Raw genomic sequence first — 25,355 nt, forward strand, 5'->3', positions numbered from 1 at the left:
ATAGTGCTATGGAGGCATTGCCCTTGAAAATACGCGAGCTATTTTCAATTATCTTTTGATACTGATTTCTGATATAATTCCATAGTGATAAGAGAACAGACTCTGTATGACTCCAACACCTTTAGACCATGATATTTTTTCACCTTGTTTTATGTCTCTGGATATATTTCAGTGCCTCCTAGTTTGTAGTCTATGGGAGTGCAAATAGAATTTGTATCCTACTGTTGTGTGAAAATTGTATAAATCTTATTTATGTTGAAGTGATTCACAGTGTTTTCAGGTCTACTATATCCTTCTACTCCTCTGTATAGTCATTCTATTAATTTTTGAGAGTTTGATATTGAAACTCCATCTAAAAATCTTAATTTATCTATTTAAAAAGTATTTGTAATACATAGTGGAACTATATGAAAGATAAAGATGCTTTGAAACACAATGTAAAAAAATATTGCCGTGAAAGATTCTGCAGTCAGCTTTTTCCTCCCACCTTTGTAGGTTACTTTGAGAATCATTCTTTCTCTATTCTTAAGGATCAAAAACTTAGCCAGAATATGCCGTGACATTAATTGTTTGCAAACAATTCTTCCAGGTATCTGGTATGTCTTTTCTATTTGCAGATTTAGTTCTTCATTTCAGGGGAATTTACATGCATTTTTATTTCTGCTCAACAGATACGTCTCAATGTCAGCTTGACGGATGCCAGTTGTTCTTACGTTTGATTATCTTGCTTTTCCTCCTTGTCCATCATCTTCATTCATTGCATTAATATCTGCCTTTTCACCTTGCATTCACTGGTGTTTTTTCAATCTTTTCTCCATGCCATTAACTCAATTTTCCGTCTAATCGTTTTTATTTCTTGCTACCCAGATATCATAGGGACCCCAGGATACCGGTAGTTCACTTAATGAATTTCTAATGATGCTGCAAGGAGATCCAACCAGTCCATTCTAGAGGAGATCAATCCTGGGTGTTCATTGGAAGGACTGATGCTAAAGCTGAAACTCCAATACTTTGGCCACCTCATGCGACGAGTTGACTCACTGGAAAAGAGTCTGATGCTGGGAGGGATTGGGGGTGGGAGGAGAAGGGGACGACGGAGAATGAGATGGCTGGATGGCATCACCGACTCAATGGACATGAGTTTGGGTGAACTCCGGGAGCTGGTGATAGACAGGGAGGCCTGGCGTGCTGTGATTGATGGGGTCGCGGAGAGTTGGACACGACTGAGCAACTGAACTGAACTGAACGATGGTGCTGTGCACCTCAGTTTATTTTCTTTTGCTCTGCAGTCTTCCTTCTTATCTCATCCTTTAAAAAAATCATCTTTTTTTTTTTTAAAAAAATCTCTTCCTTTCTTGAATTTATATTCTTACTGTGTGTTAGTTGCTTAGTCGTGTCCGACTGTTTGCGACCCCAAGGACTATAGCCTACCAGGCTCCTCTGTCATTGGAATTTGCCCGAAAAGAATACTGGGGTGGGTTGCCATCCTTCTCCAGGGGATCTTCCTGACCCAGGGGTCAAACCCGGGTCTCCTGCATTGCAGGGAGATTCTTTACTGTCTGAGCCACCAGAGAAGCTATATTCTTATTGAGTTCCTTTATAGTGTGAAGCACTCCTAGGATTGCTTATTTGTTGTAGACTGGGTTCTTCGTCCTTGCAAACTATATTCCTGTCTTTTTTAGAACTTTCTTTCTTGTCTTCTCCCTCCCTTCTGCCATCTTTCCTGCACATTCACTTAGTTGCCATTCTATATTTTCCCCTCTTGCTCAAGCTTAGCCATGGCAGCAACTCTGTCCCTGACACAGTGTGAGGGATTTCTCCTTCACACCTGCCCCACCTCACTTCCCAGCTCAGAGCTTCAGCTGAGCTGTGTGTGCTCAGTCTTCCCTGATTCTTTATGACCCCATGAACTGTAGCTCACCAGGCTCCTCTGTCCACGGAGTTTCCTAGGCAAGAATACTGGAGTAGGTTACCATTTCCTTCTCCAGGGGATCTTCCTGACCCTGGGATCGAACCTGCATCTCCTGTGACTCCTGCATCACAGGTGGATTCTTTACCCTCTGAGCTATTGGGGAAGACTGAGAGTTAATTCTTTTTTTTTGGCTGCACTCTGTGACTTGCAGGACCTTAGCTCCCCAACCAGGGATTGAACCCAGGCCATTGCAGTGAAAGCATCGAGTCCTAACTACTGACCACCAGGGAATTCCTGAGGGTTACCTAAAAATAATCATGGTAAAATATACATAAAACTTCTTAGTTTAACCATTTAAAAGTATACTGTTGAACACTGCTGTATTTAAAATGCATAGCTAACAAGGACCTGTTGTATAGCACATGGAACTCTGCTCAATGTTATATGGCGGCCTGGATGGGAGGGGGGTTTGGGGGAGAATGGATACATGTATATGTATGGCCGAATCCCTTCGCTGTTTACCTGAAGCTATCATAACATTGTTAATCGGCTATACCCCAACACGAAAGAAAAAGTTCAAAAGGAAAAAAAAAGTGTACTCTTCAGCAGCATGAAGTACATTCATATTTTTGGGTGATCATCACCATCACCTAGCTCCAGAATTTTTTCATCTTCCACAACTGAAACTGTCCCCACTAAATACTAGCTCCATGTCACCCCTCAACCACAAGCCTTTGGCAACTACCATTCTACTCCCTGTGTCTATGAATTTGACTATTCTAGGATGCTCACAGATGTGGAATCATACAATATTTATGCTTTGTGACTTATTTCACTTAGCATAACGTCTTCAAGGTGCATCCATGTTATGACATGTCAGAATTTCCTTCCTTCCTAAGGCTGAATGATATTCCACTGGACGTATCTACCACATTTTGTTTAACTGTTGATGTCTATGGGCATTTGGGCTGTTTCTGTCTTTTAGCTATTGTGAATATTGTTGCTATGAACATATTTGTACAAATATCTGTTCAAGTCCCTGCTCTCAGTTCTTTTGGGTCTACATTCAGCAGTGGAATTGCTGGATCATGTGGGAATTGTATGTTTAATTTCTTGAGGAATCTTGAGTGTTACTTTTGAAACTCATTTTAGGAGCGCCAAGGACTTTGGTGGCGGGGGGGGTCAGAGAGCAGCCAGAGATAGGTATTGTCTGCTAGATAGGCAGGGGGGTCTGCCTTCCTTTCTGTCAGAGTCTTTTTCAGGCTCCTGCTGCATAGAAAGGGGTGCATCCACTCCTGGGGCTTCTGCTCATTCCTCCCACTTGGCCTGGCTTCCTGGAATTGGCAAGTCCAAGCAGTCTTTTCCGCCTCTGCCAGGCCTGTGACATTAATGGGCAGGCAGCTATTCAAAGAGTTTGTTTTTTCTGTAGTTTTCCATGGATGTCTACTCACTGCCTTTAGGTGGCTTCTCCAGATTTTTGAAAATTGTCAGGATTTTATTCTCTCCTCAGTAAAGCTTCTGGGGTTCAAGTGAGAATGAGGGGCTACACCAGCATCATTGCAACAAGGAATAGAGAGGAAAGTGTCCTGAAATGGTTTTAGGGGCCAGGTGTAGGGGAGGGGATATTTGTCATTGTTGCCCACATCCCATTGGCCAGAATGAAGTCACATGACTGCCCATCCAGCCTCAAGGGAGGCTGGGAAATGTAGTCTTTCTCCAAGCCCATTTGAAACAGAAATTGGGAACACATCATTGTGCTCTAGAGGATTTCTTGTCATAGCTATAATTTCCTTTTGTTTCTCAGAGGGTATTAAGTGGATCTACTCCAAAGGCGTGTTCTCTTTTCTCTTTTATCTGTTTTCTTGAGTGTTCTGTTTGAGTTTGGGGCTCTTTTTTCTTGGTGCTGATTTTCTTTGATTTTTGGTGACTTCAAGGTCTGTACGTGGTATCTGATGACCTGGATAGGGGTGGGAGGTAGGGAAGGTGGGGTGGTGGTGGAGGGTGAAACCTGCCTCCAAAGGCAGTGAAGGTGAGCGAGGTGCTGGGCGGGGTCTGCCAGAGGCTGCTCCTCTGGGTCTGCAGGGTCCCTTCCTCCCCCGAGGGCCGATCAGCTCACCTCACCTGAGTCTCCTTGGGGAGACTCTTGGCCTCGTAGCTCTGTGGCATGAATGGATGAGGAGTGTGGGGTGAGGGACCTAGCTGGGTGCTGCTGTCGCGCTCCTTGTCAGATTCCCTCCCTATTGCCCCAGCCATGCACGCACTTGGAGACAAGCAGCAGAGCCTCTTCCAGCATAATCCTCTTGGGTATATTTTGGGCTGTGGTCTCCTTTTTCCATCCAACCCCATCTGCCGTCGTTGTTCCAGGAAGTCCTCATCATTTCTGGTTGACCGGGGATGCCCCTTCTTGTTTTCTCAGGGATATTTGCATTTATTATCATTTTTACCAGTGATTTTTTTAAAGATAAAACTTATCATTTAAAGTGTACAGTGCTGTGGTTTTATATTCACAATGTGCAACCACTATCACCATCTATTTCCAGAACATTCCCTCCCCCCGGAGAATTCCTTTGTGATAACCATAAATGGATTATATCTTTTAAAAATTGTGAATCACTATATTGTATTCCTGAAACATATTATATTGTACATCAGCTTTATCTCAATTAAAAAAAAAAACCCTTAGCTCCTAATTCTCTCCTTCTTCCATCCCCTGGCAATCACTAATCAACTTTCTGTCTCAATGGATTTGCCTACTCTAGACTCTATTCCATGTAAATAGAATCATGCAGTTTGTGGCTTTTAGTGTCTAGCTTCTTTCACTTTATGTAGTGTTTTCAAGGTTTATCCATTTGTAGTGTGTATCAGTACATCATTCCTTTTTTATGACTGAATAATATTTTATTATATGGCTATAGCACATTTTGTTTATCTGTTTATCAGCTGATGAATATCGGGTTGTTTCTACTTCTTGGCTAGTATGAATAATGTTAGTATGAACATTCACAGAGAAGTTTTTGAATGGATATATGTTTTCAGTTGTCTTTGGTATGTATCGAGGAGTAGAATTGCGGGATCATATGGTAAATCTATATTTAACTTTTTGAGGAATTGCCAGACTCCTTTCCACAGCTCTGTCCTCCTTTATATTCCCACTAGCATTCTAAAAGGATTCCAATTTCTCCACGTCCTCACCCACTAGTGCCACTGTCTGACATTTATATTCTGTCGTCCTGGTGGATACAGTGTGGTCTGTCATTGTGGTTTTGGTTTGAGGACTAATGGATGGATCTGATGACTCATGACGTTGAGCATCTTCTCATGTGCTTTCTGGCCACTTGTATATCTTCTCGGAGAAGAGTATTCTCCATTCCTTTGCCCATTGAAAAAAGTTTAACAGACTTTTTTTTTTTTTAATTTTCAATTTATAGAAAAACTGAGCAGGAAGTACAGAGATTTCCCACTACTCCCCAGTGTTATTAACATCTTGCATTAGTGTGGTACATTGTTACAACTGATGCACCAATGTCGGTGCATTATTAACTGAAGTTCAGAGTTTACATTACGGTTCACTCTGCATTGCAGATTCTAGTTTTTGACAAACTTATAATGTCATCTATCCATGGTTGCAGTAGCATACGGAACAGTTTCACTGCCCTAAAAACCCTTGGGGCTCTGCCCATTCATCTTCCCCTCCCCCACCCCTACCAAACACTGGCAACCACTGATCTTTTTACTGTCTCCCTAGTTTTGTCTTGTCCCAAATGTCATATAGTTAGAATCGCAGTAAGTTGCCTTTCCAATTAGCTGCTTTCACTTTGAAATATGCATATAATATCCCACTATGTCTTTTTTGCCCATTTTAATATTGGGATAATCATTTATTTTTAATATCATTTTTGTGATCTCCAGGGATGTGGGCTAGGAGGTGGAGGCTTCCTCATGGACCCTGTCTGCCTTCTTGCCCTCCTCTCAGGAACACTCTGGAAGGAAGAGCAGGGCATGCCAGCTGCCCTGCCCAGCGGAAGACCACAGCAGTGTCTTCCCTCACATGCTGGACTGTCCGTGAGGGCTTTCTGGGTCCTTTCCCTCACCCTCTTTGAGTCCCCAGTGACCTTTCTCTGTGGCCCTTAGACCTCGTGGAGAAGAAGCCGTGCTCAAGGAACTCCTCCCGCGTCTGTGAGTGCCGGCCCGGCATGTTCTGTGGCACATCAGTCGTCAATTCCTGTGCCCGCTGCATCCCCCACTCTGTCTGCCCGGCAGGGATGGTTGCCAAGTCGCAGGGTGAGTATCCCCACCGCCCAGGACTGCGATCTGTGCTGATGCCACCCCACCCGCACCTCGACCTCCCACCTCCTCCTTCCTGCTGGACAGATGACGTCTCCTATCGTGATGATGCCGAGGATGCACCCAGAGGCCCTGTGGTCCCCTCCCTGCACCTCAGGTCCCAGGCTCAGAAAGAGTTCCAGGCACTGCCCTGGCTGGAGGAGGTCTTGGGTTGGCTTGAGGCTTGGGGCATAAATTCTCTGATGCTTGATAAGCAAGAAAGAAACCTAAAGTTTCTGTCCTGGCATTTCCCAGAAGATTAGAGCTGTTTTCCCCATTTTGGTCCATGCTTCTCCCTCTGCCAGGTCTTCGCACATGCTGTTCCCTCTTTCTGGGACACCCTTCCTCCCCTGTTCACCCAGTGAACTCAACTCTGCCTTCAACTGTCCGTCCAGACATCACCTCCTGACCTCTCACAGATCATGTCTCCTTCCCAACATGGATGCGAACATTGGCCTCTGTCTCAGTGTGGTCAGTGCTCGTCTCCCTCTCTCCCAGTCGCTTTGTGAGGGCCAGGACCATGCCCAGCACATTCACAGTCATCTCCCCGTGAGGCGCAGAATCTGCTTTTCAGAGATGTCTGTTGACTGATGTGACTGGGAGATCAGAGCTGGGGGCGGGTGGAGTTCAAATCTGGTTGGATTCGCCCTGCTCATGCAGAACCCTCAGTAGACGGATCCTCAGAAGCCTGCCACCTGCAGGCAGGCGAGGTGCATGTATGCATGCTAAGTCACTTCAGCCCTGTCTGACTCTGTGCAACCCTATGGACAGTAGCCTCCTAGGCTCCTCTGTCCATGGGATTCTTCAGGCAAGAGTACTGGAGTGGGGAGCTGTTCCCTTCTCCAGGGGATCTTCCCAACCCAGGGAGCAAACCCGCATCTCCTGTGTCTTCTGCAATGGCAACTAGTGCCACCTGGGAAAGGGTTCTGAACTGGGCATCAGATACCTGGGATTTTGTACAGCTTTGCATCTGTGGGGTGTGTTCCCAGCCCTCTCTGGGCCTCAGTCTCACCTTCTGTAAGTGAGGAAGTATAACTGGAAGGCATTGCATGGAGGCTTTTCTTGCTTAGAAGCACTTCTCTAAGAAAAGCTGCTTTGAGTTCTGTTGCTGCTGCCTGTGGACCAGCTCTGGCTCTCTCGATGGCATTCCTACATCTGCCACACGGTGGCGCCAGAGGCCTCTCTTTCCTGCCCCCAAGACTGCTGCCCAAAGCTGTACCACTGGCCATCTGTGGTCACTGAACACTTAAAATGTGGCCAGTCACTTGAGATGGGCTGTCGGTATAGAATATGCGCTGGATTTCAAATACTTAGTATAGAGAAAGTATGGGCTGTCGGTATAGAATATGCGCTGGATTTCAAATACTTGGTATACAGAAAGTATACATTTCATTATTTCCTATGTTGATTTTTGGTGTTCAGTCTCTTAGTCGTGTCCGACTCTTTGCGACCCCATAGACTGCAGCACGCCAGGCTTCCCTGTTCTTCACTGTTTCCCAGAGTTTGCTCAAACACATGTCCATTGTGTCGATGATGCCATCCAACCATGTCATCTGCCCTCTTCTCCTGCCCTCAGTCTTTCCCAGCATCAAGGTCTTTTCCAATGAGTTGGCTCCTCATATTGGGTGGCCAAAGTATTGGAGCTTCAGCTTCATCATCAGTCCTTCCAGTGAATATTCAGGGTTGATTTCCTTTAGGATTAACTGGTTTATGTTGATTATCTATTGGCATAATTTGTGTCCCACTCTTTGTGACCCTTTTGACCGCAGCCCTCCAGGCTCCTCTGTCTGTGGGATTTTTCAAGCAAGAATACTGGAACAGGTTGCCATTTCCTCCTCCAGGGGATCTTCCTGAGCCAGGGATCAAACCTGCATCTCCTGTATTGGCAGTCAGATTCTTTATCTGCCAAGCCATCGGGAAGGTTCATATTTTAGATATATTGGGTTAAATGTATTGCTTAATTTCACTTGTTTGTTCTTTACTATCCAAAATGTGGCTACTGGAAAATTTTAAATGGTGACTTGTGATCCACGTATTTTATTGGATAGTACTGCTTGAAAAGCACTCTGACCTCTGGCTGCCAAACCTTGGCTTGATTCCTCTGTGAGAGTTCCCACCGAACAACTCTCAGGGCCTCAGTCTCTCCAGCTATTGAATGGAAAGTAATTTCTGCCTCAGGTGGAGCTTATAGCTAAGTCTTACCCTAAGACCTCGCACCGACTTTCTCCTCTGAAATTTTCCAGACTCCGTAAGACTGTATTAGCCCCATTTTACAAGTGAGGAAATTGAGGTTCAGAGATGGCAGGTAACTGCTTAAGACCACAGAGCAGGGAATATCTAATCCAACGTTTGAGCCTTATGCTCAAGTCTTGTCACCCCACCACAGTGCAGGTAGATGAGATGAGTCAGCCTCGCTCACAGCCACTTCCACCAAAACGTTCAAACTCAGGTCCACTTAATTGAAAGCTCTATGTTTTCTTCTCTGCTTTGCTTCCACCCAGTATTCTTCAGAGTTCTTCCCTGGAGAATCCCAGGGACGGGGGAGCCTGGTGGGCTTCCGTCTATGGGGTCACACAGAGTCAGACACGACTGAAGTGACTTAGCAGCAGCAGCAGTATTCTTCAGAACTCTTCGGTTTGCAAGTCACAAATTATTTGGTTCATGTAATTGAAATTTTTCTTTGTGGAATTTCAGGTATGGCTGGATCCAGGAGCTCTGTCTTTTCTCCGTCTCTCATCTCTGCCCCCCATGTGTTGTTTTTCCTGTGAAATATCTACCAGCAGCTCCAGACTTGCTTCCTACTCAACTCCAGTGGAAAATCTGCTTCTCCTTCCCATATTCTCAACAGCAAAAACAAAACCTTGAAGTTACATCTCATAGACATTGCTTGGGTCATGTGCCCGCACCTGAACCAGCCCATCATGGCCACAGGAATGGGATGGATTGATTGGTCCAGCCCATCCCATGGCTATTCCTGGAAGTGGGAGTGGGGTGGTCAGTCCGTCCCATCTCCTCACCATAGACACTGAGATTGGGAGGTGTAATTCTCCAGGAAAAACTGGGCTACTTTACCCAAAAGGGGAACGGATGCTGGGCAGGCACAGAGATCAGATGGCCGCTGTGTTTCCCTGGGTTGTGGTGGTAAGAGGTCTGCTCCTGGAATCTCTGGCTCCTCAACACCAAAGCTGAAGGCATTGCTGTCCTCCCTGCAGGCACAGCACAGAGGGACACCGTTTGTGAGCCGGCTTCCCCGGAGGCCAGCCCCAACTGCAGCGCCGGCCCGCAGAACTGCAAGGGCCCCATCAGGTGACCCTCAGTCCCCTACTATCCAGCTGACCCTTGGGTGGGGCTGTCCCACCTATAGGAGACCCAGGGCATTGTGGGCTGGGGATGCGGGTGGGGGTCAGTCCAGGGCGTCAGGAATCCAGGGGCCTCTCTGCTGAGCAGAAAGGTCACTGAGGCCCTACTGTGTGCACAGCCTGCCCTGAGCACACAGGAGACCCAGAAGGACAAGAAAACACAGCTCTTGCTCCCAGAATCTGACAGAGGACCTGCCAGAATCTGTGGGCACAGTCTGGGGGCCCCTTCTCTATGGAAATGGGTATCCCTGAGCACAGACCCCCCCTGCGCCATCAGGAGAATTGCAGTCCCATCTCTGGCTTCCTTCCCAGTGGCGCCATCCCCCAGGCCAAGCCCACCCTGACCTCCCCAGCAAGCTCTGGTGCCAGGACCATGCTTCTTGGAGGGGGCCTCCCCTTCGCCCCAGAAGATGCTTCTAAAATGACTCCCAACTCGAGCTCCTTCGTGGTGAAGCTCAATCCAGATCCAGGTAAGCTCTCCAGAGGATCCAGGGGCAGACTCCAGAGCAATGGTGTTCAATAGGTGGGGTACTGTGTGTGGGGTGGTCAGGGTAAACAGTCCCTGAGCCGGGATGGGGAGAAAAGGATCTCAAGGCCTTCTGGGACTGAGACCTTCGAGGGCCAGAGTAGAGAAGGGAAGGACTCAGTTGTTCCCTGGTTTGGGTGCCAGACACTGAGGCATGCTGGGGCAGCGGAGCAGGCCCGTCTCTGCAGGTATCAATGTGATGCCTGCCTCTGGTTCCCATGGCAGCAGATTAGGGTTCCTATTCACTCCTGTTTATTACCCAATAGTCTTCCATTGTACATGAATGTATAAGAATATTACACTTTGTTTAACAAACAGTTTTTGGATATTTGGGTTGTTTCTCCTTTTTGGCTGTAGTGAATAATAAAAAACAAGTCTTTGGTGAATGTATGTTTTCATTTCTCTTTGTTTTTTTGAACTAATCTCTAGGACTTCTTATAATTCTGGGTTTGAGCCCTTTGTCTTATAGTTGTGTTTAAAATATCTTCTCACATCCTGTGGCTTGCCTTCTCATCCTCTTTATGATGTCTTTTGATGAAGAGGTGTTTTTAATTTCAGTGTAGTCAGATTGATCCATCTTTTCCTTTATGACTGGTGCTTTTCATGTTCTCTGCAAGGGTTTTTCTCCACTGAGGTTTCAACAACATCCTACATTTATTTCCTAAGGTCATTACTGTTTTGCCTTTGTTTAAAGTGTCCCTATGAATATCCAGTTGAATCCACACCATTTATCAAATAAATTGTCCTTTCCTCACTGTTTTACATGCCATCTTTGTTGTAAATCAAGGGTCCATATATGTATGGGTAGGATTATCTGTTTTATATATAGTCATGTGTATGTTAATCCCAACGGCCTAATTTATCCCTCTCCCCATTTGGGCCTTCTTTAAATTCTCCCAATAACATTTTATTATGATCTATGTAGAGATATTTACATCTTTTTGTCAGATTTCTACGTCTTTGGTATTTCTGGTGATAATATAAATGATATCTTTTTCAATACTTCACGTCCTAACTTTTTTATTGTTAGTACTAGTTTGAACTGTGTGAAATGCCAATATTTGATTATTTCTGTCCTATCTAAACAGCAATTTCATGTGGTTCAGTGCAAATATATAGACATTCAATTGATTTTGATATAGTGACATTATATCCAACTATCTTGCTAAAATCACTTATTCCTTCTAATAATGTATCTACAAACTCTTAGAATGGTCTGTGCAGTCCATGGTATCATCTCTCCATAAGTCCTTGATGTCTTCCTTTCTAACCTTGCTCCTTTTGTTTCTTTTTCTTGCCTCATTGCATTGCCTATGATCTATGGGACCAAACTGAATAGAAGTTGTGATGGTAGGCATCCTGGTATCCTTGTTGAACTCAAAGAGAGAGTGGCTACCAAAGCTTTGAGTAGGGCAGGGACAGAACAATGAGACTGGGGAGAGGACTCTGGCAAAGAGGAGGTACCAGAAGCAGGAGGGTCATTTCGAAGGCGGTCAGCACTCTTTTCCTGTGTGGCGTTAGACACATTCCTTCCCTCTCTGAGCCTGAGGGCTCCCTTTGAAGGACTAATTGGCATGTGCAGAGTTTGGGAGCTGGTCATGGAGCCGGGGGGCTTCAGTGATGCGGCGTGGGATAGGGTGAAGGTGAGGCCTCTGCCAACATGACCTGGCCTGGAGCTTCTTTGCTTCTTTTCCCAGGGCTGACCCTGCAGCCCCCGTGCCCTCGGGGGTCTGCTGACTGCAGGAAGCAGTGCAGCCATGACTACTACCTGGACAGGGATGGTCGCTGCAAGGCCTGTGTGACGTGTTCAGGAGGTAAGGGCCACGTCTCTCCTCTTGGGGCCTCTTCCAGAGAGCAGGGATGGTCTTGGAAGGAGAGGCCAAGAATCTGGGCATGGGAGCCCTGAGCTGGGTCTTGGATGCTCAGTCTTTGGGAGTCTGGTTCACCTCACTGGCATTTTTTGAGCAATCGGCTTCTAGTGACTCCCACTGACGATTGTGGGTTTTGATAGCTGTGACCCCCTTTCAGAGAGTTTCCATTCACTCACTGTCTTGCAAGGAAGCATTTGTTAATCAGCTACCTGTTTCAAGCTTGTCTCATTATTTTTTGAGCCTATCCTATGACACCGGATTGAGATTGCCTCCATTTTACAGAAGAGGAAACTGAGGCTTGGGGAAGTCAGGGGACTTCCAGGGCCACAAGCCCTTGCAAATGGCAGGGCCAGGATTTGAACCTAGGGCATCTGCTACCAGGTTCTGGGCTCATCACTCACTCCACTGCCTCTTAGAGCACCACTGTACAAGTACTTAGAGATGACTGTTGGTGTTCTCCCTGCGGCCAGCTGTCCTCAGCACCACCAGCCGCCCTGTGAAGTCCATGAAGCTGCCCAGGTCCCAGACTGCATGGCTGTAGCCCCAGCCCACTCACAGCATCCACCACCAGGGGGAGGTGTGATTCTGTCTCTGCAGCAACATGGACTGAAGTCAGGGGAGGCCACGTGGGGGAAAGGACATTCTGTTTGTGGTCATTCTGTTTGTGGTTACTAAGGCCACAGAGCAAATTTTCTCAAATCTGAGTGGCAAAAAGCAGACTGTTCATTGTAGTCGTTGAGTCTGTGGGTCAGAATTCAGACGTGATGCCAGAGGGCCAGCTGGTGTCTGCTCCATGAGGTCTGAGGTTTCAGTTGGAAAACCCGAAACTTGAGAGCTGGAATCATCTCAGCTTTTTCATTCATGGGTCTGGGGTCGATGCCCTCAGATTCTTTCCATGTCGGCTGCTATTTGGGCTTCCTTTGGGTGCTGAACCCAAAGATGAGTTGGTAGTAGAATAGAAACCATACTCATTTTTATGACCCAGCTTCAGAAGTTACTCAGAAGGCAGAGAATCTGCCTGCAATGCAGGAGACCCGGGTTCGATCTTTGGGTTGGGACGATCCCCTGGAGAAGGGAATGGCAACCCACTCCAGTATTCTTGCCTGGAGAATCCCATGGACAGAGAAGCCTGGCGGGCTAGAGTCCATGGGGTTGCAAAGAGTCAGACACAACTGAGCAACTAACACACTTTCAGAAATTACATGGCGTAACTTCCACTGCATTCTGCCTCTGAAGGCAGAGGGTCAGGTTCCCCCTGGAGTCATGGAAGGGAAAAAAAGTCGAGTTTTTGGATGAGTAAGTGGCCAAGCTCTGGAAGAGCAGACAGACTGAGAGCTATTGCTATGGCCACTCCTGAAAAAAATATAATCTATCACAGCTGCTGTGTCAGATGGGGAAATAAAGAGATGACTCTGGGCCCCAGACTTCCTTCAAGTTGCATAAATGAAGCCCTGCGAGGCCGTGGAGTAGAGCCCAAGCGCCTGGGGTCAAATCTTGGCTGTACTGCTTGGGAGCTTATAAACTCAAGCAAGTTTCTTAACCTCTCTGGGCCTATTTCCTCACTGGTAAAATGGGCATTATAACAGACCTCTTTCAAAGAGGTGTTCTGAGAGTTAAATAGGTTAAACTGAGTTAACCTGGATAGAGTGCTAGAAACACTGCATCAAACAGGCTTGGTTATGTTAATACGATATTTTAATTAATAGCGCAGTCCCTTGTCTTTATCATGTAGGGCTTCTAAGCCTCTAAGTATCCCACCAATGTCTTCATTGAGCAAATGATAAGTAATTCTATTTTCACCCATTAATAAAGCATGCAGAGTATCCCTAAACATGTATGAATGCTTTATTACACTTTTTATTTTATAAAACCACTAACAATTTCTTTTTATTTTGGAGAAAACCCCACTTTTCATCATTAGAATTTTCAAACATCCTCAGAAGTGGAGAGAATCAGCAGTGGTTGTGAGCTGTCACCCAATTTTAAAGAATTATCAAGTCATGGCTAGTCTTGGTTCATCGTTACCCAAGCTCACTCACCCCTAATCTTTGAATTATTTTCTTTAAAAATTTTTTGGGGGATTTTTCTTTTAATAGCTTTACTATTACAGATAGTAATGGTAAATTAGTAGATACAGATATATATAATTAATACAGTTGACATACTAGATACAGATAGATACAGTTGACATAAAATAAAAGTTACATGTTTAAAGTGTGCAGTTTGATAAACCTTGAGACCTGTGTGGCTGTGAAACCATCACCACAATCAAGATAATGAACTGTCTGTCCACCTCCCTGAAGGTCCCTTAAGCTCCTTAACATCCCTCTCACCACTCCCTGCCCCTACTCTCATTCCCAGGCATTTGGTATGCTGTCACTATGAAAGAGTTTGCATTTTATGGCTTTTCATATAAACAGAATCATAGAGTATAGACTCTTTTTTTTTTTTGGCTGTGCTGAACGGCATGCAGGATCTTAGTTTCCCGACCAAGGATAGAACCTGTGCCCACTGCAGTGGGAGCACGGAGTCCTAACCATTGGACTGCCAGGGAAGTCCCTATATACACCTTTCTTGTCCAACTTCTTTCATTCGGCATAGTTACTTTCTTCACCAAAAGATCTGCTCAACAGAATAATCAGATAAGCACGTGTTCCTGGGCAAATACGTCTCTGCCCTCCGAGGGTTCTCTGGATCCCTGCCATCTTCATTCCCGTCCTTCCTCAAGACCCTTCTCTGTCCCCTAGATGGCCTCGTGGAGAAGACACCTTGCACATGGAACTCTTCCCGCGTCTGTGAGTGTCAACCTGGCATGTTCTGTGCCACGCCAGTCACCAATTCCTGTGCCCGCTGTGTCACCCGCCCCAGCTGCCCACCAGGGATGGTCACCAAGCTCCAGGGTAAGCAGTTCACACCCCCAACCAAGGGGCTGAGCTCTGTGTCCCTACAGCTGTACCTCTCCCTTCCTCCAACCAACAAAAGACCTTCATTCCCAACTATTAACTAGGTCAGATTTGGGCTATGGTTTCTCTTCGAATAGTGAGATCCAGGAAATGGTAAAAAAAAAAAAAAAAAAATCCAAACTTGGCATTTTGGCAAGAGTTTCTAATGATTGTTTTAAATTATTTAAAATTTTTGTTATTCTTCTCCTTGAAATTATTGGGCTGGTAAAATCTTGACTTGCTTGCAAGGTTGTTTTATTGACTCAAGATTATGAGGAAGCTTCCAATTCAAATGGTGGACATTTGCCAGAGTGAAAAAAAGTATAAACCCTCGACAGCAGACAAAATAACAAAAAAGAGTTCATCAGCAGATGAGAGAGTGCAACAACTTTTTAGAAGGCTGAAAACAGAAGGCAGGGTGGTAACAAATGAAACCCAAGTAAAGGAAAACCCGTCCCAGAATTCAGTCCGTGAGGCTGGCAGAAAAGTGAGGGCAACCTGCTCATAAGACCCCCAGGGAGGCTCTGGGCTCAGACCAGGTAAGTAAAATGAAGGATGGGGGTGAGGCAGAGAATTAGAAAGTGCAGTAAGCTGCAACTTCATCTCCAACATAAAAATTAAAAATGTGTAGCAATCTGCTTGCAATGCGGGAGACCCAGGTTCGATTCTTGGGTCGGGAAGATCCCCTGGAGAAGGAAATGGCAACCCACTCCAGTGTTCTTGCCTGGAGAATTCCATGGACAGAAGACCCTGGCAGGCTACAGTCCTTGGGGTCGCAAGAGTTGGATACGACCAGCAACTAAACCACCAACAATGCAGAACCAACCAACCAAAGTGCAATCTAAAAAATAAAACGAATGAATATCACAACAGTGACAAAACATGCAGCGATGATATACCATGGGCTCTGACCAGTCTGAGAGATGGTGCCTGAGTTTTTATATCCTGGTGAGAATGATCAAATTTTTGTCTAACGACACTGAAGGACTATCTAGGGATAACTAGGTATTGGCCACTCTGGTGCAAAGCCCTCTTTGCTTTTGTCTTTGGAAGTACACCCTGCCAGTAGGCTATTTCTGCCCAGTCACCCTGAGTGAAAGCCTTCCAGCTCACACTCCCCACCCATGATCCCAGAGTTCCCAGGCAGACCTCCTGCTGAGAGAAGAGACCCATAGTGAAAAGGACATACTAATAGCACAGTAGAAGAAACCCCACCCGCTGCTGGAATATTCAGCACTATTCTCTTTAAATAAATATGAATGAGAAGTATAGATCTTCAGACTTACAAGGAAAATAACAAGGTACACAAACAGAAAAACTTATTACCAGTGAACCAACGATGAACCCAGGAATGGAAGAGAAAATAATTAGTGTTCACAGAAAAATTCGAGAAGCTACAACCACACAGTGAGAACAGAAGGCAATGAAGAAGGAACAGCAAGAAAACTGAAGACAAGAAATGACTTAGAAAGTGTGCTTGTTACCAATCTGTTGCCTCTCAGGCCCCAATTCACCGATGAACCCTTGCTGTGCAATAAGAGATTAGCCTCTTCAAGCACTCCTTTCTCCTTGTGAGTGTGATTCTAGTATATGACAGTAGAGGGCGCAAAAGGACCACTGCAGAATAAAGGAGGTGTTTCTTGACTGCCTTTGCTTTTTCTTGTTCTTGCCGGAGAGTCTGTTTCCAGGGCCCATGGATGGGGACACCTGGTGGTGCCCTGATCCGGTCATCCTTCCAGAGTAGGCAGTCTCCTGGCAACCTCACAAAGAGACTTAGATTGAAATGACCTACCAAGAGCAAAGCAGGATGAATGAAGAGTACCCACATCTAGACATAATAGGTGTACACACGTGCATGCCTAGTTACATCCGACTCTTTGCAAGACCATGGGCTGTAGCCTGCCAAACTCCTTTATCCCTGAGATTTCATAGGCAAGAATACTGGAGTGGGTTGTCATTTCCTTCTCCGGGGGATCTTCCCAACTCAGAGATAAAATCTGCATCTCTTGCGTCTTCCTGCATTGGCAGGCGGATGCTTTACCACTAGTGCCACCTGGGAAGCCTGACATATCAGATGTACCACCATTTATTTATCCGCCCACCAGCTGATGGACATTTGACTTGTTTCCAGTTTAGGGCTACTATGAATAAAGCAACTACAAATGTTCATGTATGGGTTTTTGTGTGGACATGCATTTTCATTTCATGGGTAAATACCTAGGAAAGGGATGCCTGGGTCATTGTGCTGGCCTACACAGAATGTCTTTGTGGGTCCGATCAAAGCTGGCCACCTGTGATCTGATCCAGCCACCTCTTTTTACGGGTGGAGGGAACCATGCCTAGAGCCAGAGGTGGTACAGAGATCCAGGTACTCTCCACGGGACCACACCGGATCCTTTCTAGTTGACCAGAGAATTTTTTTTAGCTTAAATGCAATTATGTGTGAAAGCAGATTAAACATATTTTCAGGGAATTTCCTGGTGGTTCAGTGGTTTGGACTCAGACCTTTCACTGAAGGAGCCCAAGTTCAATCCCTGGTCAGGGAATTAAGATTCTGCAAGCCACACAGCATGGCAAAAACAAAAGAGGCATTTTCAGACATAAAAGGGCAGTTTGCTTCCCCACAACCCCATGTATCCTTTCTTAGAAAGTTACTTGAAGATGTAATCCAGTTAAATGAGGGGCAAAAAGGAAAAGCATGAAATCTAGAAAATAGTGGCTCCATCCCAGGAGAGCAAAGAAGGGAAGTCCCAGAATGACACCGGTGCTAAAGACATGACAACATCTGGTTGAGCCTCATCAGAGCAGGAAAGTGAGGGGCGCCAGGGAATCGTCTGCAGGAATGGCAGTCAATTTCATGAGTAGTAGAGTTGAACAACTTGAGGACATGGTGAAGGCACATTATTCTTTCACCAACAGAAAAGAGAAAGGCAATTGAAAACTGTAGGGAAAATAAAAAGCTGACAAAATGTACAGCTCAAGTATGAAGATGAAAATTTCATCTAATTTTAAGCAGTTTCTGGGTGTATGGGAAAAGATTCCATTTGACCTTGATGCTAAGACTGTTCTCCTTTAACTGGCCCGAGGATCAGGTGTTTGGATTTAAAAAGAAGTATTTAAGTCTGATAAACAATATCTTTTTTTTAAGTTGCTAAATGGGCCTAAGAGCAGGCATGTTCCTTCCTGCTCCCTTTCCCTTCCCTCTGCCCCGCTTTCCAGTGAACCTTTTCCAGAGAACACAGGCAGATTAAGTAGGGGTTAAAGGATGTCTTCTGTTGACCTTCAGATCCAAAGGAGGAAAAACGGGAAGAATCAGTAACTCATGGAGGAAGGAGGAAGGTTACAGCAAGGTTATGGTAAATACACACAGAGGAGGGATGAGAGGCACCCAGGAGTGCTGGGCCCAGTTTCTCTGCTTAGAGAAAGGACAGCATTTCTATTGCTGGATTCTGTCGCAGGTTGCCTTAGAAGGGAGGCTGCCTTGAAGGGAGGTCAGACGGTGCTAACTGGGTGGTGGTGGTCTTCAGTCAATCGCTCAGTCGTGTCCAACTCTTTGCGACCCCATGGACTGCAGCACGCCAGGCTTTCCATCACCATCTCCCAGAGTTTGCTGAAACCCATGTCCTTTGAGTCGGTGATGCCATCCAACCATCTCATCCTGTCTCTCCCTTCTCCTCCTGTCGTCAGTCTTTCCCAGCATCAGGGTCTTTTCCTGTGAGTCAACTCGTCGCATGAGGTGGCCAAAGTATTGGAGTTTGAGCTTCAGCATCAGTCCTTCCAATGAACACCCAGGATTGATCTCCTTTAGAATGGACTGGTTGGATCTCCTTGCAGTCCAAGGGACTCTCAAGAGTCTTCTCCAACACCACAGTTCAAAAGCATCAATTCTTTGGCGATCAGCTTTCTTCACAGTCCAACTCTCACATCCATACATGACCACTGGAAAAACCATAGCCTTGACTAGACAGACCTTTGTTGGCAAAGTGATGTCTCTGCTTTTTAATATGCTATCTAGGTTGGTCAAAACTTTCCTTCCAAGGAGAAAGTGTCTTTTAATTTCTGGCTGCAGTCACCATCTGCAGCAATTTTGGAACCCCCCAAAACAAAGTCAACCACTGTTTCCACTGTTTCCCCATCTATTTCCCATGAAGTGATGGGACCAGATGCCATGATCTTAGTTTTCTGAATGTTGACCTTCAAGCCAACTTTTTCACTCTCCTCTTTCACTTTCATCAAGAGGCTCTTGAGTTCTTCTTCACCTTCTGCCATAAAGGTGGTGTCATCTGCATATCTGAGGTTACTGATATTTCTCCCGGCAATCTTGATTCCAGCTTGTGCTTCATCTACCACAGCATTTCTCATGATGTCTGTGCATGTAAGTTAAATAATCAGGGTGACAATATACAGCCTTGACGTATCCTTTTCCTATTTGGAACCAGTCTGTTGTTCCATGTCTATTTCTAACTGTTGCTTCCTGACCTGCATACAGGTTTCTCAAGAGACAGGTCCTCAGGACTCTACTAATCCAAGAAGAAAATTAATCCTTACCTTAAAAATCTGAGAGGCATAATGAGAACTTTTTATTAGAGAAGCATGGGCAGGTTTGGGGTTTGCTTTGTATCACTTAAGGGAAGGGGTGCGCCCCCTCCCCCAGGAACATGGGAGCGGAGAGGGCTAGTGGCTGGGCTGGACCTACTTCAAATATGGGTCATTTCCTTCTTAGCTAGTAAAGCAGTTAATCATAAACTTGTAAGAAAATGCTCAGTCCCCAGTAGGAGGAAGTGCGGTCCCATGAAAGGTGCTCCAGGCTGGGACTCGGGAGCCCTGAATTCTGGTTCGATCTCTGGCTCTGTGTTTCTCTCCGTCTGTGAGAGGAGGTGGCTGGGTCAGATCAGAAGTGACTGTGCTTGAACTGGTCCTCAAAGGCATTCTGTCAGCAAAGTGACACATCCTTCCTCTTCCTAGGTACTCAAGTGAAGTGAAATTATGTTTTTGCAAAGGCTTGTACACAAATACTCATAGCTACCCGGGTGGTGCTTGTGGTAAAAAATCCGCCTGCCAATGCAGGAAACTTGAGAGATGTGGGTTCGATCCCTGGGTCAGGAAGATCCCCTGTAGAAGGGAATGGCAGTCCACTCCAGTATTCCGGCCTGGAAATTACTTTCTGTTACTCTAGATTAACTTTTTGGGGATATTTCCGTAATATGTATTCTTCTGTGTCTGGCTTCTTTCACTGAGCTTTTGAAGTTCATCCATGTTGTAGCTGTATTAATACGCTTAGTCACTCCGTGGTGTCCGACTCTTTGCCACCCCATGGACTGTAGCTTGCCAGACTCCTCTGTCCATGGGATTCCCTAGGGAAGAATACTGGAGTGGGTAGTCACTCTCTTCTCCAGGGGATCTTCCCGACCCGGAGATCGAACCTGGGTCTCCTGCATTGCAGGCAGATTCTTCACCATCTGAGCCACCAGGGAAGCTCCCAGCTGTGTTAGTACTTCATTTCTTTTATTGCCATACAGTATTCCAGCATTCAGAGATACTACATTCTACCATCGGATGGGCACTGGGGTCATTTCTGCTTCTTTGATGACTCCATCTCCTCCCTCCCATCTCTGGGGCTTCCCCACTTTTTGTTTCCTCTGCTTAGAAACTCCCACTCCCACTCACATCCTAGCACCTCCCTCCTCAGGGAACCCTCCCTAGTGAGACGAGATCAAGTCTGCCATTACAGGGACCCCACCTGCCTTCCGGTGACACCGAGTCTATGAACCCCACCAGCCGGTTGGCCCCCAGGGGTGCAGATCTTTTCTGTTTTGCTTACAGCTCTGTCCCAATTCCCAGCATGTAGCAGGTGCCCAGTAAAGAGTTGTTGCGTGGAGGGAAGGGAGGAGAGAGGGAGGAAGCAAGGAGACAGCCAGAACACAGACTCGGGTCTGCCCGGCTGCCCTGTCCTTCCGGCCCCACGGTGCTGCCTCCCCGGAAGTCACCAGTCCTGATGCGTCAGGCTCTTTGGCACTGTTTTTCTTTTTTAATTTAATTAAAAAATTTGAAGTATGTTTGATTTACAATATATTGAATATAGCTCCTTGTTATAAAGTTCAGTTCAGTTCAGTCGCTCAGTCGTGTCCGACTCTCCGCGACCCCATGAATCACAGCACGCCAGGCCTCCCTGTCCATCACCAACTCCCGGAATTCAGTTCAGTTCAGTTCAGTTCAGTCGCTCAGTTGTGTCTGACTCTCCGCGACCCCGTGAATCACAGCACACCAGGCCTCCCTGTCCATCACCAACTCCCGGAGTTCACTCAAACTCATGTCCACAGAGTCGGTGATGCCATCCAGCCATCTCATTCTCGGTCGTCCCCTTCTCCTCCCGCCCCCAACCTTTCCCAGCATCAGAGTCTTTTCCAGTGAGTCAACTTGTCGCATGAGGTGGCCAAAGTATTGCAGTTTCAGCTTCAGCATCAGTCCTTCCAATGAACACCCAGGATCGATCTCCCTTAGAATGGACTGGTTGGATCTCCTTGTGATACAAGGGACTCTCAAGAGTCTTCTCCAACACCACAGTTCAAAAGCATCAATTCTTCGGCGATCAGCTTTCTTCACAGTCCAACTCTCACATCCATACATGACCACGGGAAAAACCATAGCCTTGACTAGATGGACCTTTGTTGGCAAAGTAATGTCTCTGCTTTTTAAAATATTATCAAGGTTGGTCATAACTTTCCTTCCAAGGAGTAAAGTAGGTCCCTGTTATTTATCTCTTTTATATATAATAGTGTGTATATCTGTTAGTCCCATTTCCCAGTGTATCCCTCCCTCCTCGCTTTTCCCTTTGGTAACCATCCTTGCCACTGTTTCTAACCCACTCCCTGCAGGTATGGCTGAGACAGGCACCACCTATGAGCCACCTCCACCAGGGAGCCCTCCTGACTGCAGCACCAGCCTGGAGGACAGTGGGGCACCTGCCAGGTGACTCCTTGGCTCCCTCTCTCCACCGGCCCTGCCTGGGGGAAGGGGGCAGCTGGCTAGGGATGGCAGCGGGGCTTGGGCTGGATCTCTAGGCCAAGCCCGCAGGTCATTTTGGAGAATGTGAGTCTATGTCTGTGCTGGCACCGTGGAAGGCCAGAAGGCCTAGAAACCCAGGCCCTGCCCTCGAAGTGCCTGGCAGAGACTGTTGGCAGAGGAGCTGGGCTCTCAGACCTCTGTTTCCATCTCAATCGTCCATCTTACCTCTGACCTCTCTTTCTGCAGCCCCACCCCTTCCTTGGTCTCCCTGGCTGACTCCCTGACCGGTAAGGAGCATGGAGGGGGTGTCACCCACGCCTGGGAGGACACCCCAATCTCAACCAGTGCTCCCATCTCCTTCTCCTCCACGGGAAAGCCGGCTCTGGTTTCAGGTAATGATCACCCCCATCAAGCAGGGCCTTCCTCCCTGGGGACCACAAGGAGGGAGGCTTCTCGTTGGGCTACAGCATCACTTGGTGGGGGGAAGGAGTGGGGTTGGGAAGTCCTGGGAACAAAGTTGACCCCAGGTCTTTGGCTTCTTGATCTGGAGCTGTGGCTCTGTCACGTGCTAGAGATTATTCCTTGATTCTTCTGAGCAGGGATTTTATTCTCAGCTTCTTCTCCACCGCCCATAATTGCTACTCATGAAATATTTGGTGACTAATCTCGTGACCTTGATTGGGCTTCCCTGGTGGCTCAGTGGTAGAGAATCCGCCTGCAGTGCAGGAGATGCGGGTTCAATCCTTGGGTCAGGAAGATGCCCTGGAAAAGGAAATGGCAACCCACTCCAGGATTCTTGCCTGGAAAATTCCATGGACAGAAGAACCTGGCGGGCTATATAAAGTCCATGAGGTCACCAGAGTCGGACACAACTGAGTGATTAAACCACCACTACCTCATGATCTTGACTAGTTTCTTACTTCCTTTGAGCTTCAGCTTTCTCACCTTTTAACGTTGTAACAACATGTACTAGTGAGCAGAGAATGATATGCAGGGGCATTACCGGCTCCCGGGATGCGATTTCAAGGACTTGCAGTTCTAGTATTGGACGCTAGGCGGCGGTAGTTCTCAGCCAGCGGCCCTCCTCGAGGTCCTGGATTTGGCAGTTTAGCAACTTCTTCCGTTCCGTTCCGTCGCTTAGTCGTGTCCGACTCTATGCGACCCCGTGGACTGTAGCCTACAAGGCTTCTGCGTCCATGGGATTCTCCAGGCAAGAATACTGGAGTGGCTTACCGTTTCCTTCTCCAGGGGATCTTCCCGACCCAGGGATCGAACCTGGGTGTCCCTCATTGGAGGCAGACGCTTTAACCTCTGAGCCACCAGGGAAGCCCTAGAAAATTACCAGCCTCCCCCAGTCAACTGAATCAGACTCTGCATTTTAACATGGTCCCCAGGAGATTCATAGGCACAGGAATGTCTGAGAAGCACTTATCTGGTACGTGTTGTTACTGTTCGTTCGCTCAGTCATTCTTAGCAGGCAAGAATCCTGGAGTGGGTAGCCGTTTCCTTCTCCAGAGGGTCTTCCCTGACCCACGGACGGAATCAGTCTCTCCTGCATTGGCAGGTGGATTCTTTCCCACTGAGCCGCCAGGGAAGCTACCCTGGGTACATGCTACTTTTTTAACACCTAAACATGGATTTTAAAAAATAATAACTATACGTTGATATTCATAAGTGAAAAGGGGGCCAAAAAAAAAAAGGCAAGTTAAGTACTAAGAGATAATGAAATATATCCAGATAGTGGTTAACAGTGTGGGCTCTGGAGCCGCGCTGGCCTGGCCTGAGCTGTGATTCCTGCCCTCTGAGTGACCTGGGGCCGGTTAATCTTTGCGAGCATCAGCTTCCCTCCGTTGTAAAATGGAGATGGCCATGGTGCCCATGGCATAGGGCAATTGACCCCTCATTCAGGGAGCACTCGCTGAGTGTGCTTGTGTGCGGGGCAGATGCTGTGCCTGCCCTCGTGGAGCTTCCAGTTGGCCGTGGGTGGGGGGTGGGCAGGAGTTGTGCCAGACTCCTAACTTCACCCTCTTGGTTGCTCTGCCTGCCAGCCGCCTGGGACTGGGCATCACACATGCCCTCCTCCCCAGTGCCCTGATGTCATCCTATTGGACCTCAATTCCCTCTTCATTCTGCCTCCTTGACCTCTCCGTTTCTCCCCCTCTAGAAATGGTTAGTGCATCCTTCAACTCTTTAGCTCCCCCATGGGCTTCCCAGAGTCAGATGAGGGACAGGAAGGGAAGGGCTGGACCAGATAGCTGTAGATAGGATCTGGGTTTCGGTTCTGGCTTGGGAAAAGACCAGGTCCTGTCAGCAACAGTGGAGTCTGTGTCCAGAAGGAGGAAGCAGTCTGGGGTGAGGGCCGTGCTATGTGGTTGCCTTAGGGCCCCTGGCTCCCTGCCAGGATGTCAGGGTGAGAATGAAGGGCACCTCTGTGTTCCAGGACCTGTGCTCTTCTGGGTGATTCTGATACTGGTGGTGGTCGTCAGCTTCAGCTCCTTCGTCCTGTGCCACCGGAGGGCCTGCAGGAAGTGGATTGGACAGAGTAAGTGCGTGTATCCTTGGGGCCCTGGGAGGGCAGCGTGCCCTGTGCTAGCCTGGCCTGGGTTCTTTTCCCATCCTGCCCGCTGAGACTCTCTGAGGCTGGCACCCCGGTCCCCCTCCTGCTGTCGTTTCAGAGCTGCATCTGTGCTTCCCAGTCCAGACCTTCCGGCCCACGCTGGAGCCTGTGGGTGAGTGTCCGGGGGTCCAAAAGGGCTGTGCGGCTACACCACAGCTCTGCACGGTGGGCCAGGACTCCCTTGGGGCTCCCTCTGTGTGTGGGGGGGTTCCCACAAGCTGCTCCTCCTTTCTTTGCAACCTCATATGTGACGGGAATATAATGTGGGTGGAAACTATGTGACATGTTCCCTTCAGCGTCGGATGCGGTCTGGGCACGAAGTTTCAGAAATTCACCTTGTCCTTCATTCTCTCCTTGGCCATGCCCTCAGGAGAGGCCTTCCCTTCCACTCTTCTCTCTGTCCCTCCTTCGTAGCCTCCTTGTCATTTCTCCCGCCCCTTCCCTCCTGCTGGTGCCCAGGGTGTAGGGGTTGGGGTCGGGGAGCAGGCTAACAGGGCCAGAGTCCTGATCTGCACTATGAGCTGCGTGACTTTGGGTGAATTACTTAATTCCTCTGTGTCTCAGTTTCCTCATCTGGACCAAGTCACTCAGTTGTGTCCGACTCTCTGTGATCCTATGGACTGCAAGGCCCCTCTGTCCATGGGATTCTCCAGGAAAGAATGCTGGAGTGGGTTGCCATACCCTCCCTCCAGGAGATCTTCCTGACCCAGGGATTGAACCCATGTCTCTTATGTCTCCTACGTTGGCAGGTGGGTTCTTTAGCACTAGTGCCACCTGGAAAGCTGGGTCTAATTCAGAGA

At 47.3% G+C, this 25,355-nt stretch overlaps 1 protein-coding gene across 1 annotated transcript in view; it reads left to right on the forward strand.

Moving 5' to 3' along the window:
* The window catches only part of TNFRSF8 (TNF receptor superfamily member 8), a 72,318-nt gene that overhangs the window by 28,528 nt on the left and 18,435 nt on the right, over positions 1-25,355 (forward strand). Inside the window, exons 4-12 of the mRNA XM_055419608.2 lie at positions 6,044-6,193; positions 9,448-9,541; positions 9,907-10,064; positions 11,818-11,934; positions 14,739-14,891; positions 21,809-21,902; positions 22,185-22,330; positions 24,379-24,480; positions 24,614-24,667. Of these exons, the coding sequence (XP_055275583.2) occupies positions 6,044-6,193; positions 9,448-9,541; positions 9,907-10,064; positions 11,818-11,934; positions 14,739-14,891; positions 21,809-21,902; positions 22,185-22,330; positions 24,379-24,480; positions 24,614-24,667 (1,068 nt within the window). The remainder of the gene's footprint in view (positions 1-6,043; positions 6,194-9,447; positions 9,542-9,906; positions 10,065-11,817; positions 11,935-14,738; positions 14,892-21,808; positions 21,903-22,184; positions 22,331-24,378; positions 24,481-24,613; positions 24,668-25,355) is intronic.

Source organism: Moschus berezovskii, chromosome 17 (assembly GCF_049115385.1).
Source record: "Moschus berezovskii isolate FMDL1 chromosome 17, NW_MosBer_1.0, whole genome shotgun sequence".
Classification (NCBI taxonomy): Eukaryota; Metazoa; Chordata; class Mammalia; order Artiodactyla; family Moschidae; genus Moschus; species Moschus berezovskii.